The sequence below is a fragment of the Fundulus heteroclitus genome, chromosome 6, assembly GCF_011125445.2.
Source record: "Fundulus heteroclitus isolate FHET01 chromosome 6, MU-UCD_Fhet_4.1, whole genome shotgun sequence".
Lineage (NCBI taxonomy): Eukaryota > Metazoa > Chordata > Actinopteri > Cyprinodontiformes > Fundulidae > Fundulus > Fundulus heteroclitus.
In genome coordinates, this window is record NC_046366.1 from 25,690,465 (window position 1) to 25,706,131 (window position 15,667).

General features: G+C 40.0%; 1 protein-coding gene across 4 annotated transcripts in view; it reads left to right on the forward strand.

The window, feature by feature from the left end:
• ranbp3b (RAN binding protein 3b) overlaps window positions 1-14,810 on the forward strand; it is a 28,932-nt gene extending 14,122 nt beyond the window's left edge. For all 4 annotated transcript variants that reach the window (XM_012869511.3, XM_012869513.3, XM_036138427.1 and 1 more), the window contains 9 exons: window positions 38-154; window positions 2,571-2,671; window positions 2,782-2,857; window positions 2,948-3,044; window positions 5,457-5,581; window positions 5,688-5,808; window positions 6,295-6,437; window positions 9,453-9,648; window positions 13,580-14,810. In XM_012869511.3, the coding sequence (XP_012724965.1) occupies window positions 38-154; window positions 2,571-2,671; window positions 2,782-2,857; window positions 2,948-3,044; window positions 5,457-5,581; window positions 5,688-5,808; window positions 6,295-6,437; window positions 9,453-9,648; window positions 13,580-13,623 (1,020 nt within the window). In that variant the 3' untranslated portion in view covers window positions 13,624-14,810. The remainder of the gene's footprint in view (window positions 1-37; window positions 155-2,570; window positions 2,672-2,781; window positions 2,858-2,947; window positions 3,045-5,456; window positions 5,582-5,687; window positions 5,809-6,294; window positions 6,438-9,452; window positions 9,649-13,579) is intronic.
• Window positions 14,811-15,667: the final 857 nt, after the last annotated feature.

A 15,667-nucleotide genomic window follows, 5' to 3' on the forward strand; every position in this document is an offset into this window, starting at 1 on the left:
AAACTCTAACGCGGTGTACGTTTGGGCTGCGTTTCAGAAACATGAAAATGAGGAGGATGGAGCGAACGGCAACAAAGATGGAGGCAGAAGAGACAAGGACTCTGATGTCCCCGTCTCGTTTGTGTTTGGTCAAAATATCAAAGACAGAGCAAAGGTGAGTCGCTTCAGATAACGTGACGCCGTACGGTGCTGTAAAACGCATTCACCGTGGGAGAGAGTCAGAGAAAGACGACCTGAGCAAATAAACAAAGCAGGTTCACAGTGATGATTTCATTTTAGAGAGGAAGAAGAAAAAAAAAAAACGACCTAGAACTTTCTGGTTGGTTGTGAAAAAGTCATTTCCTGCTCTGAGTCACCCTTGATGGCGACACCTGCAGCCCAGCGTTTGCACCCACTGGCAGCGAGTCTTTCACATCACTGTGGAGCAATGGTTGCTCACTCTTCTTTGCAGTTATTTTGATTCATTCACATTCGAGGGTTTTAATGCATTGAGGGCTGATTCCAGGTACAGCACCGGCGTTCCACATTTATTTGTGGCCTTCCATGATTGCCTGACATTATTGTCCTTTTGCAGGAACCCTGCTGTGTTTGACTTTAAGGTGTCGAGCTGATGGCTGGAAAATCTTCTTTAGTATTTTTTGCTAAAGACTAGGATTCGTTTTTCCTTCGACTGCAGCAGCAAAGCAGCCCGGCCGTTACGCTCCCATAACAAATTTCATTATGTTTGTTTTCTTTCGCTTCTTTAGTCCACAGGACATTTTCCAAGAAGTCTCGTGGATCAAGACTTCTTGGAAAGATGTCTTATGTTTTTTAAGACAACGGTTTTCACCCTGAAACTCCCCCATGGAGGCCATTTTTGCCCAGTTTTCCTTATTGTTGACTCATGAACACAGACCCAGTGTTGCTTTCAGCGTTATTCTGGGTTCTGTTGTGGCTCCTGGAAGAATCATTGATGGACTTTTGGAGTAATGTTGTTAGGCCAGCCCGTCCTGGGAAGGTTCTCCACTGATTTAAGCTTTTTCTATTTTGGACAGTGACTCACGGTGTCACGTCACTCCGCCCACGCGGAAATGTACCCCGGGCTGCTCTAACCTCTGACAAACAAAGATGTAGTAATAACTACTAACATTAAGGCAAAAAGACAGGGGAAATACTTTCTAAACGAATGAATCATGTCAGTGAAGATATTTCAGTGTAACCACGGACCAATCCCTGTTAAAACTCAAGTTAAAATACCAAACTTGTACCCAACCTGTAATATATACAGTATATTATAACTTAAAATGCAGACTGCAGTAGATGTTTTCATGCTGCCGTTAAGCTGTCCATGGCAAGAATTTACAGTCATATTCTGTGTTAGTGCAAATTACATGTTAAATGCTTTGTGCAAAATCTGAGACCTGCTACCTGATCATAGCTGACAACAACAACAAAAGGAAAACCCTACAGATATCCCAAACACATAAAAAAAACTAATGGAGTTCAGCGTTAGCCTTTAATGTTAATGTTTATGCCTTCATACCGACGAACATGCGGTAGTTCCCTGTTGTGTTCAGCTGTTCGGTCGGCTGCATATCCATCTTTTACATTTTACTAGACTCCCTTTAGGTTTCGGGAAAGCAATAAACCTTCGAAATGTTCGTGCTTTCCCTACTAACAACTTTTACTCATTTTTACCGATATTTATTTTAACGAAATCACTCCGACCGCAGTGCGTTGCTATTGTCAGATCCTGGGATCTTGTCGGAGAGAACGGCGCGCAGCTTCTGTTGGTGAGGAGTGTTTCACTTTGGGATTGATATACAGGCGGCGTCACGTCAGTTTTCAATTCCCAAAGCCTTAGAAACATCTTTGCAATCCGTTCCTGACTCATAGGTGACTAAGGTGATGTTTCTGATCAAGCTGTGTTGCTTTTTGGGGACTTTTAGCCTACTTCTTGTAGTCAGACGGGTTCTGTTTAAGTGATTTCTTGATTCTCCACGTCAGGCAGTAATCAGGCCAAGAAGGTGGCTAAATTTAACTTAGCTTACCCAAAAACATTTACTTAGTCACTTTATTACTGTCACTTTAGCTCCAGGTGGTTTGGAAATGGTTATTCCCTTAATGAAAGACATCATCATTTAAAAACATTTAGTAATTTCTCGGGTCGTCTTTGTTGAAATGCATAAGAACAGTTTTTCCTGACAATGATGAGCACTGAGATCAAATTCAGGCCTTAACATTAGCTTACAGATTTTACATCCATTTATGTGCGTTACATGGACACAGATTTCTTTATACTAAATTAGATTTTGGATGTAATGGACTCTTGTTGAGCTTGTTTACTTTAAAATGTACTAGAGTTACTAATTTGACTTAAAAATGGCAACCATTTAGGAGCTTTTTCCTCTAAGGATATACTTGCATCTTTTGGACCACAGTTAACTATAAAGCTTCATGTGTTTCTGTCCAGGCCATTTGGTTGATTTGCTATGGGAATTTTTTGTTGTGGTTTCTAGACCCAGTTCCCTTTTTTTTTTTTTTATAGATCCCTTCTCATGTTTTTGTTTTATTTTTTTTTCCCTTTCCAGTTGGAAGAAAACAGCACAGAAGACAACTCAAAAGAGGGCGCGCCACTGGACTCTCAAACAGAGGGCACTAATTATTTCCTACAGTACATCTCTACCCCAAGGTAATGCAATTATGTCCCAGACATATTTCTAGCATTTCAGTCTTAATTTATGGGTAACCTCCATGCTCTGACGGAAACTTGTCTTCATTCCTATTTTTTTTTTTTCCCAGTTCAAAAAACGCCACAAACAGTACAGACAGTGGCGCAAAGTTTGTCTTTGGGCAGAATATGTCTGAACGAGTTCTGGTAAGCTGATTTAGGTTGGCTGTTTCCCAGAGATTTACCATAAAACGCATGTTAGTCATGTCTATTTTTTCCCTTTTTTTTTAATTTCAGAGTCCCCCAAAGGGTGAAGGCTCGAACGAGGAAAATAAAGAGGTTTCTGCTGCCCCTGCTTCAGAGCCCTCATCACAGGAAACAACCCCAGAGAAGGGTAAAAAACACACTCATTCTTCAAAAAAATGTTTGCTATTCATTAGTATGAGATATAACAGGACACTTAGCCGGACTTCAATGAAAATCCCAAATGTAAGATCTAAAGACTCCCCAGAAATGTATGAACACAACCACATGCGAGCCGGCAAGCTTCCAGGTTCTGTTCTCTAGGCGTGGAAACGTTGTAGAGACTTGAAGTCAAAGCCCCAAACTGGATCTGATTAAATGTTTGAAGGGACTTGTCCACCACTGGGGTACAAGTATGTGTATCCCTCTGCTTCAGCCGCAAACTACAATGTTTTCATTGTAACTTTATGTGATAGACCAACAGCAGGCGTTGAAAGGAAAGGGCTTTTTTTAACTTCAGAGAACTGTTAGTCAAGTTTTGCCAAAAAAACTGGAAAGATTTACACATTCTCAGTTGGTTTTGATCCTTAACTTTCTATTCGAAGCTCTGGCTTTGTGTTTAGGGTTGTTCTCCTGCTTCCCTTTGACAGGTTTTCTTCCAGGATCTCCTAGGGCTGGGTGATATGGCCTGAAAATAAAATCTCAGATTTTATCATACCACATCCGATTTTGTCAAATGTCTTTCCTCCTTTTCGTTTCATGAAAAGAAATTAAAGAAATTATTTTAAAAACTTGCTTGTATGTCAAGCATCGAGTCTGGGAGATGATCTGAATTTAAAGTGCAACTAAATACAAGCTGTAAAACCTGCTTGTAAAACAAGATGGCGGCCCTGCCATCCTAAACAATGAAAATATAACTAAATGTTTGCTAAGTGCTTTTACACAAGGACCTAAGAACAGGCTTCACTTGTGTAACTTTAAAATAAATAAGTAAATGAGTAAATTAACGTGCCTTGTGTTATGGTTAACAAAAGTTTCATCTTCACAATATTTTGACCATATATTTTCCTAAACATTTATTCAGTATTGCTGCTCTTCATGGACGCCCAATGAGTGCATTGGCAAAATAAAATCCCAATTTTCCAAAAAAAATAAAATAAATCGAATCGGAAAATATTGTAAATCCGAATTAATCGATCAAATCAAATAAATCTTGCAGCCCCAGGATCTCCCTTGCTCCAGCCAACTCTTCATCACCTCTAGCACTCTTCCCTGTCTCCTCTGTTTGCTGCTGCCACCATCTTTTTTCATTCTTGGGGATGTTTTGAGTGTGTCAATGTTAGTTTTCGGCACAAATGACACTTTTCATGTAGGCCAAAGCATTCAGTTTTGACCTTTCCTGACCCACACATCTGCTTGTGTTACGGCAGCCTTCGTGTTGCTTTCTTCTCGCCACGTTTCCTTTAAAAATGGGGCTGTTTGAGTGCTCTGCTGATACTTGTCCTGTCAATAGATTCTCTCCTCTGAGCCGTGGACCAATGCAGCTCCTCCGAAAGTTTGCGTCGGCTGCTTATTTCATTAATATTTTCCTTTTGTGGTCTTCCAGTTTTGCTGCATGACAGATTTCCATGTACTCTCCAGAGCGAGGGGTATTGTTTTATAACGTACACATTTAAGGATATCAGCGTAAATGCAAAAGTATTTCATACTTTCTCAGGGTTCCCGCGGATCCTTAAAAAGTCTTAAAAGGCATTGAATACTGTAATATAAAACTAAGGCCTTATTTGGCATTAAATTGTCTTAAATCAGTCTTTCTTAGGTCTTAAAATTGTTACCAGGTCATAAATAGGATTTAATTTTTGCAATCCTTACCAAACAGTAAAATAATTGACACAATTATATATTTTTTTAATTTATCAAACGGCTCAATGTAACCATTATTGGTTCCGTCCCGATTGCGGAACCAATAAAAACTGTTGCGGCCGGACCATAGCTGCGTAAAAGAGTTGGCACTGCTTATGTTGTGGTTTTTAAAAGTGATTTATAGTTTTTTTTTTTTTAGCTCTCTTCCTATATGGAATGTTTTTCAAAAATTTTAACATGTCTACTGGGCCAGAAAGTAATGATTTATATTAAAATAAACATTTGGGTGAAGTTGTCGCAACCAGGTTTTTCTTGTTTATCGTGAAGTTGGTCTTAACTTTTTATTTTAAGTGGCATTAAAAAGTCTTGAATTTAACTTGCCTTATGCTGTAGGAACCCTGTTTCTAGACTTTTCCAGGTTAAAAAAAAAATATTTTTAAACCGTGCATCCCTCCTCTGCACAAGTATGTACTGTGTTGGTCTATCACATAAAATAGAAAAATAAAACACATTAGTTTGTAGTTGCATCGGGACCAAAAAGGTCACTGTATAAACGCTTTTGCACTGAATGCACTTTCTGTAATAGATCAACAGCAACCTGTTTAGCTTCCATGTCAGGGAGCGAAGGATATCTTGTCGGTACGGGTGTAAAACCTTCCAGCACTGTGTAAATACTTTATCCTGCATTTCATTTTAACAGCAAACAGTGTGTCAGAGTCTTTGGCAGAATCTGCAGCAGCGTACACCAAAGCCACAGCCAAGAAGTGCATCTTAGAGAAGGTCGACGTGAAAACCGGGGAGGAGTCAGAAAGCAACGTTTTACAGGTAAAAGACGAGCCGGGCCTCCTGCATTCAACACATGCAGTGAATAAACGTGAATTCTTGTGTTGTTGTTGTTTTTTTTACCCCTCCGCCCTTTTTTTCACTACAGATGCAGTGCAAGTTGTACGTTTTTGAAAAGACAGCTCAGTCGTGGATAGAGAGAGGTCGAGGGTTGCTGAGACTCAATGATATGGCTTCCACTGACGACGGCACGCTACAGTCCCGTCTAGGTAAACACCGACAACACCTCGCAGGCAAAAGAGCCTAAACCCTGTTAGAAATGGGTTCACAGAAAAGTAGTTAAAAATTGCACAAACTTTAGATTTTAGGATAAAAGTGCTTGGAAGTGTTTTGTGTTTTTATCTCTGTTGCAATACTTAACACAAGGCACAAGAGGGCGCTAAATCATTCAAATATCCTGATTCCATTAATCATTGCTTTGTATTTCACAGAATGCAATATGAATGTCAGCTTTAAGGTTTTATTTCAGTATTTCTGATCAATAAAAGGAATTTCACACTTAATTTCAGAGTTCAGTGTTGTTAATGTAAAATGTAAGAAACACAGAAAGACCAGGATTACAGCTGTTGTTGCAACTTGGTTTGTTTTTGGCTTTTATGACCTAAAATGATTATTACCAAAACCAAACAGGTGAAATCCTCTCCCAGTAGTTTAATGTAGCTGCCGTGCGTCTCTGTCTCCCCTCGTGTTTGCAGTGATGAGGACACAGGGCAGCCTGCGGTTGATCCTCAACACAAAACTTTGGCCCCAGATGCAGGTGGACAAGGCCAGCGAGAAGAGCGTGCGAATCACTGCCATGGACACAGAGGACCAGGGGGTCAAAGTCTTCTTAATATCAGTACGTGTCACAAAACACTAAATCAAGGCTAATTATCTTCATTTTAAGTCTTTATAGATTTGGGCGTCTGGATCAGGGGGTAAAAAGTTGTGGGTTTGTAGTCCAGCTTCCTCCTGTCGTGTCGATTTGCTGCCTACCTGATCTGCGTGTCGGTGTATGAATGTGTTAGTGAGTGCGACTGGGTGAATGTAGCTCTGGTTCCTAAACAGCAGCACCCCCCCTTTTTGGCCGGGCGAGGGTTTTTCTTTTTGGAAATTATGAGACTAAAGGCATAAAATTGTGAGAATATAGTAGTAATTTTATGAGAACTCTTACAAAAAAAGCACAGTCTTCCCACACCATGTTTATTCTCGTAAAGAAAACAAAATTACTGGGAAGAGAGGCATAAATATCCACACAAATCCTAAAAAAATAAGAGGTTAATTTCACCTATTTGCGAAAAATAACTTGGATGTTTTCTGATGTAGTCGAACATTTTTGAGAAAAATAATAATTTTCCACACAAATTGGCGATATATGCTTGTATATCTCTACAATGTCGTACCGCGCACGTGACGTCACCGACTCAAGAGCAACGCCCCTTTTGCCGCTTAGGTAGGACAAACAGGTAGAGAGCGCCCGTAGCAACCAGCTATTACACGCGCAACAGAACCAGCGATATGACCGACTTTGCAGCCATTAAACTTTCGCAAGACGATGTTCCAGGCGCACGGATTACTGGCCGCACTGTCGAAGAACACACCAACCTTCAGCTCAAACGATGGGTTGAGGTTCGAGGGCTTAAAAAGACTGGAAAACTGGCTGAGTTGATCGAACGGTAAGCTTTGTTGTTTTTTTTCCTGCGCGGCGGTCATGGCGTCGTCGGCCGTTTTTTTTGTTTGTAATCACCGTCCAGGGATCGGTATATGTTTAATGTTTGTCTTACTTGAAATGTTTTTGAGTAAGCTAACCTGGTAGCAGGCTATCATTTTAGCGCCTGCTACCATGATAGCCTATATGCTGTCATGGTAGCAGGCGCTTCATTATTAACATGTCGGCCACCAAAATACTCTTACCTGTTCACTACTTGATGTCGCTGGAATTGGGTCAGGATGTTCTTCGGTTGTGCCCTTTCCTCCGACACAATACTTGCTACATATGTACTTGAATTTGGTAACTTTTTCCGGGTTGAACTGTTGTGTAGGCTGACCGCCCCGGTGTACCCAGCGCACACATTTCTCCTTGGCAGTCTTGAAGAAAACATCCTTCATATGCGGCCGATCAGCGTACCTCGAGTCGCTGTTGCACGTTCCATAGCAACAATGTTTAAAAACCATGGTCTTAGATTTGGAAAAAGCAGTCGTTTACCGAGTAAAACCAAGGGTAACGCACGTCTCTTTTACAGCGAAACAGCGGCGGACTATTCAAGCTTGCCCTACTGCGTACCACGTGATGTGACGTCATCGTGACGTTACGTTTCTAAAAATAGCTCGCTCACGGTACGCCATTAAAGGCATACATTTTCTATATTAAAACAAGTATCTGACATTGTAAAGTTAGGAATGTGGATCCTCGTTTGGATCCTGTCCCGACCTTCCAGGCGGGTCCAGACCCCCACTTTGGGAACCCCTGCTTTAGTATAAAGCTTTATTGAATGCTCGGCACGACAAGAACAACGCTATAAGACTTCAATCCATTTATCAGTCCACCAGAAAATCTCATATATGTCCTGGTCCTACGTTTTATTGAAGTTTCTCCTAATCTGTATGTTTATGCAACTGTTTTCTTAGTTTTAAAAACATTTCTGGTCATTCACTCCACTTGTAGTTCTGGATGAGGGAACAGGGTTTTATTACAGACTGACAAGACGGCGTGTTTCAGGGAAGTAGACGGCCCCGTCAGAAGACGCCTACTGTGGAACATTTTTAGCCTTTTCTCTGCAAACCCACAAAGATCTGCTCCAGAAATGGCCTTTTGGAGTTTGAAAAGGGGAAATGTAAAATGTTTGTGTCACCCTTTTTACCACCTGCTATTCCACTGAGCAATATTTTAGATGAAAATCGGAAAAAATGCAGGAGTTTCCATTTGTTATTGGTGACCAGTCTAATTACTTGTGTCACTACAAGCTAACAGCAATATGTGTCGCTGCTTCTTTTGGATTTAAACACTAAAGGGACGTGTTTGACAAAAACAGGTTGTTTATGTGTTCATGGCTGTGGGAAACAGTCAGACACCAACATCCAGACGTGCAAATAAACAGTTTATTTCAGCTGCTGTCTCTGTTTTACATGCATGGCAGCCATCTTGGATTTAGAGTGTGTGTGTGTGTGTGTGTGTATGTGGAAAGACTCGATCTTTTTTATTGTTTTCCCTGAAATTCTGACTTTTTATGCAATTAGAGAAGAATGTTATTTTATTATATTTTGTGAGAAAACTCAACAAACAGAAAAGGTGAAACTCTGGTTGAGTTAAAGTATCTGGACCGCCTGGTTTTAGTAGAAAAACATAGTATTTAGTGAGGAGGTGCTGGTTTATTAAAGCTTAAAAACCACTGATTTTTAGGAATTTTATCTCAACTGTAAATATTTAATTTAAATCTTTGTTTCTTGCATAATCTGTTTATTATAACGTGTTGTTCACCACTACTAGTTTTGAATGATTTTAGGTTGAGAGTCTCCTGATCTGTTATTAACTTAAAAGGTTCTCAGTGTTCTGGTTTTATGAGGCCGTTCCAGTTTCCAGGTGAATACCTTATTAACCTAAGAAGCTTCATCAAGTTTAACCTTTCGCCGCGCACACTTTTAACGCATTTCCACTTGCATAATAATGTCTCTTCCGACCCACTGCGCTCCATAACATCTCCTCCCAGATGTTTGGCATTAGTCTCCAGGGGCTTAAAGGGCAGAAAGCCTCCGCTTCAGACAGACATTAAATCTGAACCATCTGCACCTCGGAATGTATTGACAGTATATGTAACTTTAAAGATCCTCAGATCCGTCTCCCCTTTTTTTTTTTTTTGTCTTTTTACTTCTTCAGGGTAGCTCGAAAGACATAGGTCAGCTGGCTGCAGCGTTACATCATCGTATTTTAGCTCTGAAGAGCAGGGCGGAGCAGGAGACGGAGGCCCCGGCGACAAGCATCCCTGAAGCCGACGTGCCGCAGTCCAACGAGGACGACAGCGACGAGGAAGACAAGGGCTCTGCCTCGGCTGCAGCCTCCACCCCTGCTGCAAGTCAGTCATTCTGCTCGCTCCTTTTAGGTTTCCTTTTGGCTTTTCTGAATGCAACAAACTGATAATTTGAAAGCAGCACGAGGTTGACGAGCGACGCCATTTCTGCAGGAATGAATGTTTTGCTTTTACGAGAGGGAAAATAATCCTGGGTTATTTTAGCTTGGTGTTGTGAGCACTCAGAGGACAGGGCAGTGTACGAGCAGAGGAGCGTTCTTCGTTTTAATCATTTTAATAGGTGACAGTCTAAAAAATGGGTTTAGACTAGGGCTGTACGATTTTGGAAAATAATCTAATTGCGATTTTTTTTTTTCTTAATATTGCGATTTAATGCGATTTTTTTTATTTATTTATTTATTTTTTTCCCCCAGTTTAATTTATCATGTCTTTTTAAACATATACAAACAACAAATCATTTTGTTTCCTTGCTGTGCAGATTAGTTGCTAAAACACCTACAGCATCTAAACTCAGAGCAGTAATGATTGCGTTCTGCCTACGATATATTTCAACCAAAATTGCAATTTTGACTTTTCTCTGCATTAACCACAAGCAACAAAAATGGCCTCTAAATAAAGATGTTTGTAAACAAGAACTATTTAAAACAAGAACTTTTAATGTTTCTATTAATCAGAATATTATTCAAGAGAACAGCTTTTAGTTGATTTGGACATTAATCCTTGTTGAACATAAAGTGCAACCAACAAGCAAGTCTATGTATTAAACTGATTGACCTGTACTTAATGCTATGTATGATTATATAAACTCTAAAACAAGTAATAAAATTAGATTATCTCACTGCTGCAACTGTCTTCCCTTCCATGTGGAGGCAAACCCACTTTAAGCATATTAACTGACACCTAATGGACGTGTCTAATTCCCTAATTGTTACATAGCTAAAAATTGCAGACTCTGCGATTTGGAAATTGCGTTTTTTTTAATTGCGATTATATTGAAAATGCGATTAATTGTTCAGCCCTAGTTTAGACTAATAATGACTGCAAGCATCAGACAAGCAGGCCCCATTAAGAGCGCCTTACCTTCTCTATTCGCATCCAGTTTTTATCTGACGGCGCTTCCAGTACAGGAACAGCTTTTAGAAAAGTGAGATGGACCTGAATTTACTTTATAGATGTCAATTTGAAATATTTCAGACCCAGAAATGGTTCATTATAATGTGAATTTCTGGTGTGGTTGTGCACATTGCAAGCAGCGCCATTACTTTTAATAAGATTGAGATCTTTACCAATTATCTCTGCATAAAAGCGATTAAAAGGCAAACTTCAGGGATTAGAGTCCTCGGTTTACTGGTCTGCAGACGTGCAAAAACAAATTAGTCAAGCAGCGTCACACCTTTTTTACTTCGCTCATGTTTAATTGAAGCCTTTTTTTTAAGCTTAATCATCAGATGACAAATCAGACTCAGCCCGATAAGACGTGTTGACTTCAGAACATAGATCTTGATTCAGGCCACCATTTGTGTTTGGACATATGCAGTGAAATCAGCTAATTATGTTCTAAAAGCAGCAGCAAAGTGACATCGACGTGTCAGCTGAAATATACAAGCGCATCTCAGTAAATCATAATATAATCAAAGAAAATTCATTTCAGTATTTTTCTAGCTAATTAAAAAACATAAATGTAGGTTTAGGATATTAAATAAACCGATAAAGGATTTTAAAGTTGAAAAGTTATTTTATGGCAATATTATTGCGTACGCTATCATGGGGGGACTGCTGACCTCCACAAGGAGGGCACACCACAGAAGGTTATGGCTGAAGAAGCTGCTTGTTCAGAGTGCTTAATGCAAGCACCATAAAAGAAAGTTGAGTGGAAGGAAAAGTGTAGTAAAACAGGGCGCACAAGCAGCAGGCATAGCTGAAGTCTTGATAGAAGCGTGAAGTAAAGCCTCTTTAAGAGTTGGGAGGACCTTAACAAGTCGTTGACTGAGGCAGGAAGGGCAATCCCAGATGTGGGCTGCGTTCCTCACATGGAGTCGCTCCTGAACCAGAGACGCTGTGAGAAGTGTCTTATTATGGCTGAGGTGAAACGGGACTGAACTGTTCCTCAGCGGTCCAAAGTCCTCCTGCAGATGAAAGTAAAGTTTGTATTTCATTTGAAAATCAAAGGCCCAGAGTCAGGAGGAGGAGTGGAGAGGCACAGAGTCCATGTTGCTTGAGGTCCAGAGTGAAGTTTCCACAGTGGGGGAGGATTTCATCCGCAGGTGTTGGTCCTCTGGGTTTTATCAAGTTCAAACACTTTAAAACTGTGTAGCAGGAAATTTTAGGGCACTTTACGCTTCCGTCTGCTCACAAGCTTCATGGAGATGATGATTTCGTTTTCCAGCAGGATCGTCCATGCCACGCCGCATGGATGCAGTAATGCATGCAAAAGGAGGCATACTTTAGAGTAGTCGGACATGACATGTCTGTATTAAAATAATTTTCATTGGTCTCATTTGATGTTAAAATGTTCTGAGAAAAATATTTAGTTTTTGTTTCCGTGAGCCTTGATTAGTTAAATTTATAAGTGAACTCCTGAAACGTATTGATTTGTTTAATGAATCTTTAATAAGTTCCACTTTCTGAAATACATGAAAGTAAAAAAAAAAAAGCTTTTTATTGAACCTTTCACTGCTAGTCTTCTGTGTCAAAGCACATAGTGGCACAAAACATGTTTATTTCTGTCCACTCCAGGAGGAAAAAAAAAACATTTTTGTGCTTTCACGCTGGGTTTATTTATTCAGTTTATTTGAGTTCATGTGATAGGGAGAGGTGCACAATAACACGGACAACCTGAGAAAGCAGCATTCCCATGCCTGCATCATGCTGCTTGTAGCGCGAGCTAATTGGCAGCCCCTGTCCCTCGCTGGGCTTTTAAAAACAGAATATCTAAAATACTGCAGTAAATAGAGCAATGATAAAAGGGTTGACTGTGACACTAGCATGTTAATTTATTTATTTATTTAATCAGGACAGTGCACATTAATGAGCAATCATATACTCTTGTACAGATTGTAAATGAGCCAGATTATAGCATAGATGCTAATTTACATCTGTCGTCCTGAGGCAGGAACAATTAAAAAAAAAAAAAAAACACAAGATAACAAAATACAATATCAGTCAAAATACATAGACACGCGTTCAAACAATGACATTACAAAAAATAAAATTAGTGAGTGCATGACTGAGAACTTTTAAGAAACTGTTTAAGGTGCTTTTTAAATGTGCAGTAAGTTCAGATACAGACAATTACAGCAGAGGGGTTAAAACATGGCAGTAAAACATTAAACACAATTAAAATGCTGGTTTTGACTCAACCAGGATTTGGTGTGCTTTTTAAAAAATGCTCAATCTGGTTCAACAGATTTTAAATTGACAGGGAGTGACTTCCGATGTCCAGTAGCTCTCACCAAGAGAGTACTTTGAGCAAGAGAGGTTTTTATGGAAAGGAAGCTTACGGTCTCCATCTGAGGCCCGTCTGCTGGATCCGCTTTAACCCCTGGAGTATATTTATACTGAGTGGTTTTGGTGCAGGTCCATTGACACGTTTGGACATGAATTTTTAAAAAGTCGAAAATTGATATTAGGAAAATACATAATGCTGAACGTAGCTAAAATGTCAGTGATAAAATCCGATAGGCCTTCGGTTTGAAGCCTTCAAGGCCCGATTTTGTAAAGGCTGGTTTTAGAGAAGCTTGGTGAGCCGGTGACCAGAAAGGAGCTCCAGAACAGTGAAAGAACCCCGACTCCATCAACATTTCTGCCGTCGAAGGTCAAGGATTTTCTTATCATTGTCAAGCTGTTAATATCTGATGTAAAAAATTTAGCCGATTTACTTTTTTTTTTACATTTTGAAATTTAAGTGGGAGTCTAAAATTCTTCCTGAATAGGTTTGCCGCTCCTCCACATTAACACATCCGCTCATTTCCTGCAGGTAATTCAGATGGAGGGGAGAACCAGGCAGCAGGAAGCACATAGCGTCACTCTTGGACAGCCTGCTAAGATGCCACTGTTGAGGTATTTTGCTGTAGGCACCTCCATGGACAGCCCTTGACCAATATGGGTCCTCCAGACCAGTACTTTTGGATATTAGAAGTCTAGCTCCAGGAAATAACCCCCCTGTGCCGGAGTGTCTCACCCAACTCGTGCAGTTCATCTTCTCTGCATTCAGCGTAATATCTGGAGTTGTTTCTTCCCTCCCTCTCCTGTTTTGTGTTTTATTTTTGTTTTCAAGTATTTTTTTTTTTTTGTTTTTCTCTCCTGATAGCAAAAATAAAGACTTCAAAGCTTTGGTTTGGGACTTTTCTGCTCATCATATTGATGAGTGTAAAGGGTGTTTTCCTCTACATTTTAAGTATGGCACATGTTAAGACTGCAGTTTCTACTTTGGGACCTTTATACTCACTCTACAGCCGTACCTCTGGACTCCACACATCCAGAGGAGCTTCGTTCACAGTGTATGTTGACTAGTCATTTAGTCCGTTGGTCCCACATCCAGACCAACTCTCCTCCTAACCCCCTTCCACTCCCCTCCAACCAGTCTGTGCGTTAGGTTTTGGCAAAGGTAATTTATTTTGGGTAGTGATTTTCATAATGCATCTCAACACATCCGTGCTGTTTGTAATGGCTAGCCAAGATCACTCATGTTGTCATTACTAGCAGTTTCTTATATTTCCTATTGACCTATATTATAGTGAATAAAAGACTCAAACAATGCAGTTTCCGCTAATGTGATTTAATTATTTGAGGACAAAAGGGCAGAAGGATTCACCTTAAATTGTCATCTGAGTTAATAAGTTTTTAGTCATTCATGTTTTGTTTTTTTTTGTTTTTTTGCAACTTTAGAAAAGAAATTCATCAGTCTTCAGTTTGCATGTATTTTTTATTTTATTTTTATTTCAGCATCCCAAGGATTACTTGTCTTGATGCAACTTTTTATGTTCAAAATGATATAAACTTTTTATCCATTTTCATTTGGAAACCATGTTGGAGTGAAGACTTCATGTGTAAAGAGAAAAAAAAAAGAGAAAAAAAATAAAATATTGAGTAATGACTGTAATACCCTTTGAATTACATGTACATTTGAATATATCATTTAGTAGCACACCATGTTTTCTCATCTCCTTCACCCGCCCCCTTTACAAAATAAACCATTTTGGACTGACTGTGATATTTTTTCCTTCTGAAACCCAGTTCCTGGAGTCTGCACCTACATGTACAGTGCCTTGCAAAACACACCTTGAACTTATTCACCTGTTGTCACCTTGCAACTGCAGAATTCAATGTATATAGATGTGGTTTTACGTAATCGCCCAGCACAAAACGGTGCATAATTGTAAAGTGGACAGAAAAAGTTGTCTCCCACCAACCCAACTGGAGTTTGATTGCAACATTCAAGGGGTTATGAATACTTCTGCAAGGCACTGTAAAGCGAAAGCTGAGCTTGTGTCAGAGCGCTGTTTGGTGTCTTCTGTATCAAAAAAAGCAGACGAGAACAGATTTCAACCTTGGAAATAAGTTAATACATGGTGTGCGGCTGGTTCTGCTGATTTGTATTCATGTGCTTGATCTGGGCCGCAATTTGATGTACGCTCTGCTCTGACTGCGCCGAGCCGGAGTCAGACTAAATCTTGCTTATACAGAGTATTCATCAGGGACAAGGTCATGAATATTTGATGCATGTACCTATCACCCAGCCTTTCATACACACCCAAACAAGAAACAAAACTGCCACCGCTTGCAGACTCTTTGCCTTATCAGCTGTTCTGCTGTGACCCGGCAGGAAAGCATTTGTCTGCAGCGTTTCCTGCGGGGTGTAGAAACCAAACGTTCTGACCTTAAATGTTGGGACGGCTCAGTACATGAACTCGTCTGCGTAAATACATTCGTAGCGAGCTTTGAAATCCTGCACACAGTCGCCCTGATTTAAATTTTTTGTCTTTGATCTCTTATGAAATGTCAGCTTAGTATAATAAAGTATCTGGTTGTTTCCGCGCTATTGCATTTGTAAGCGAAAGTTTTG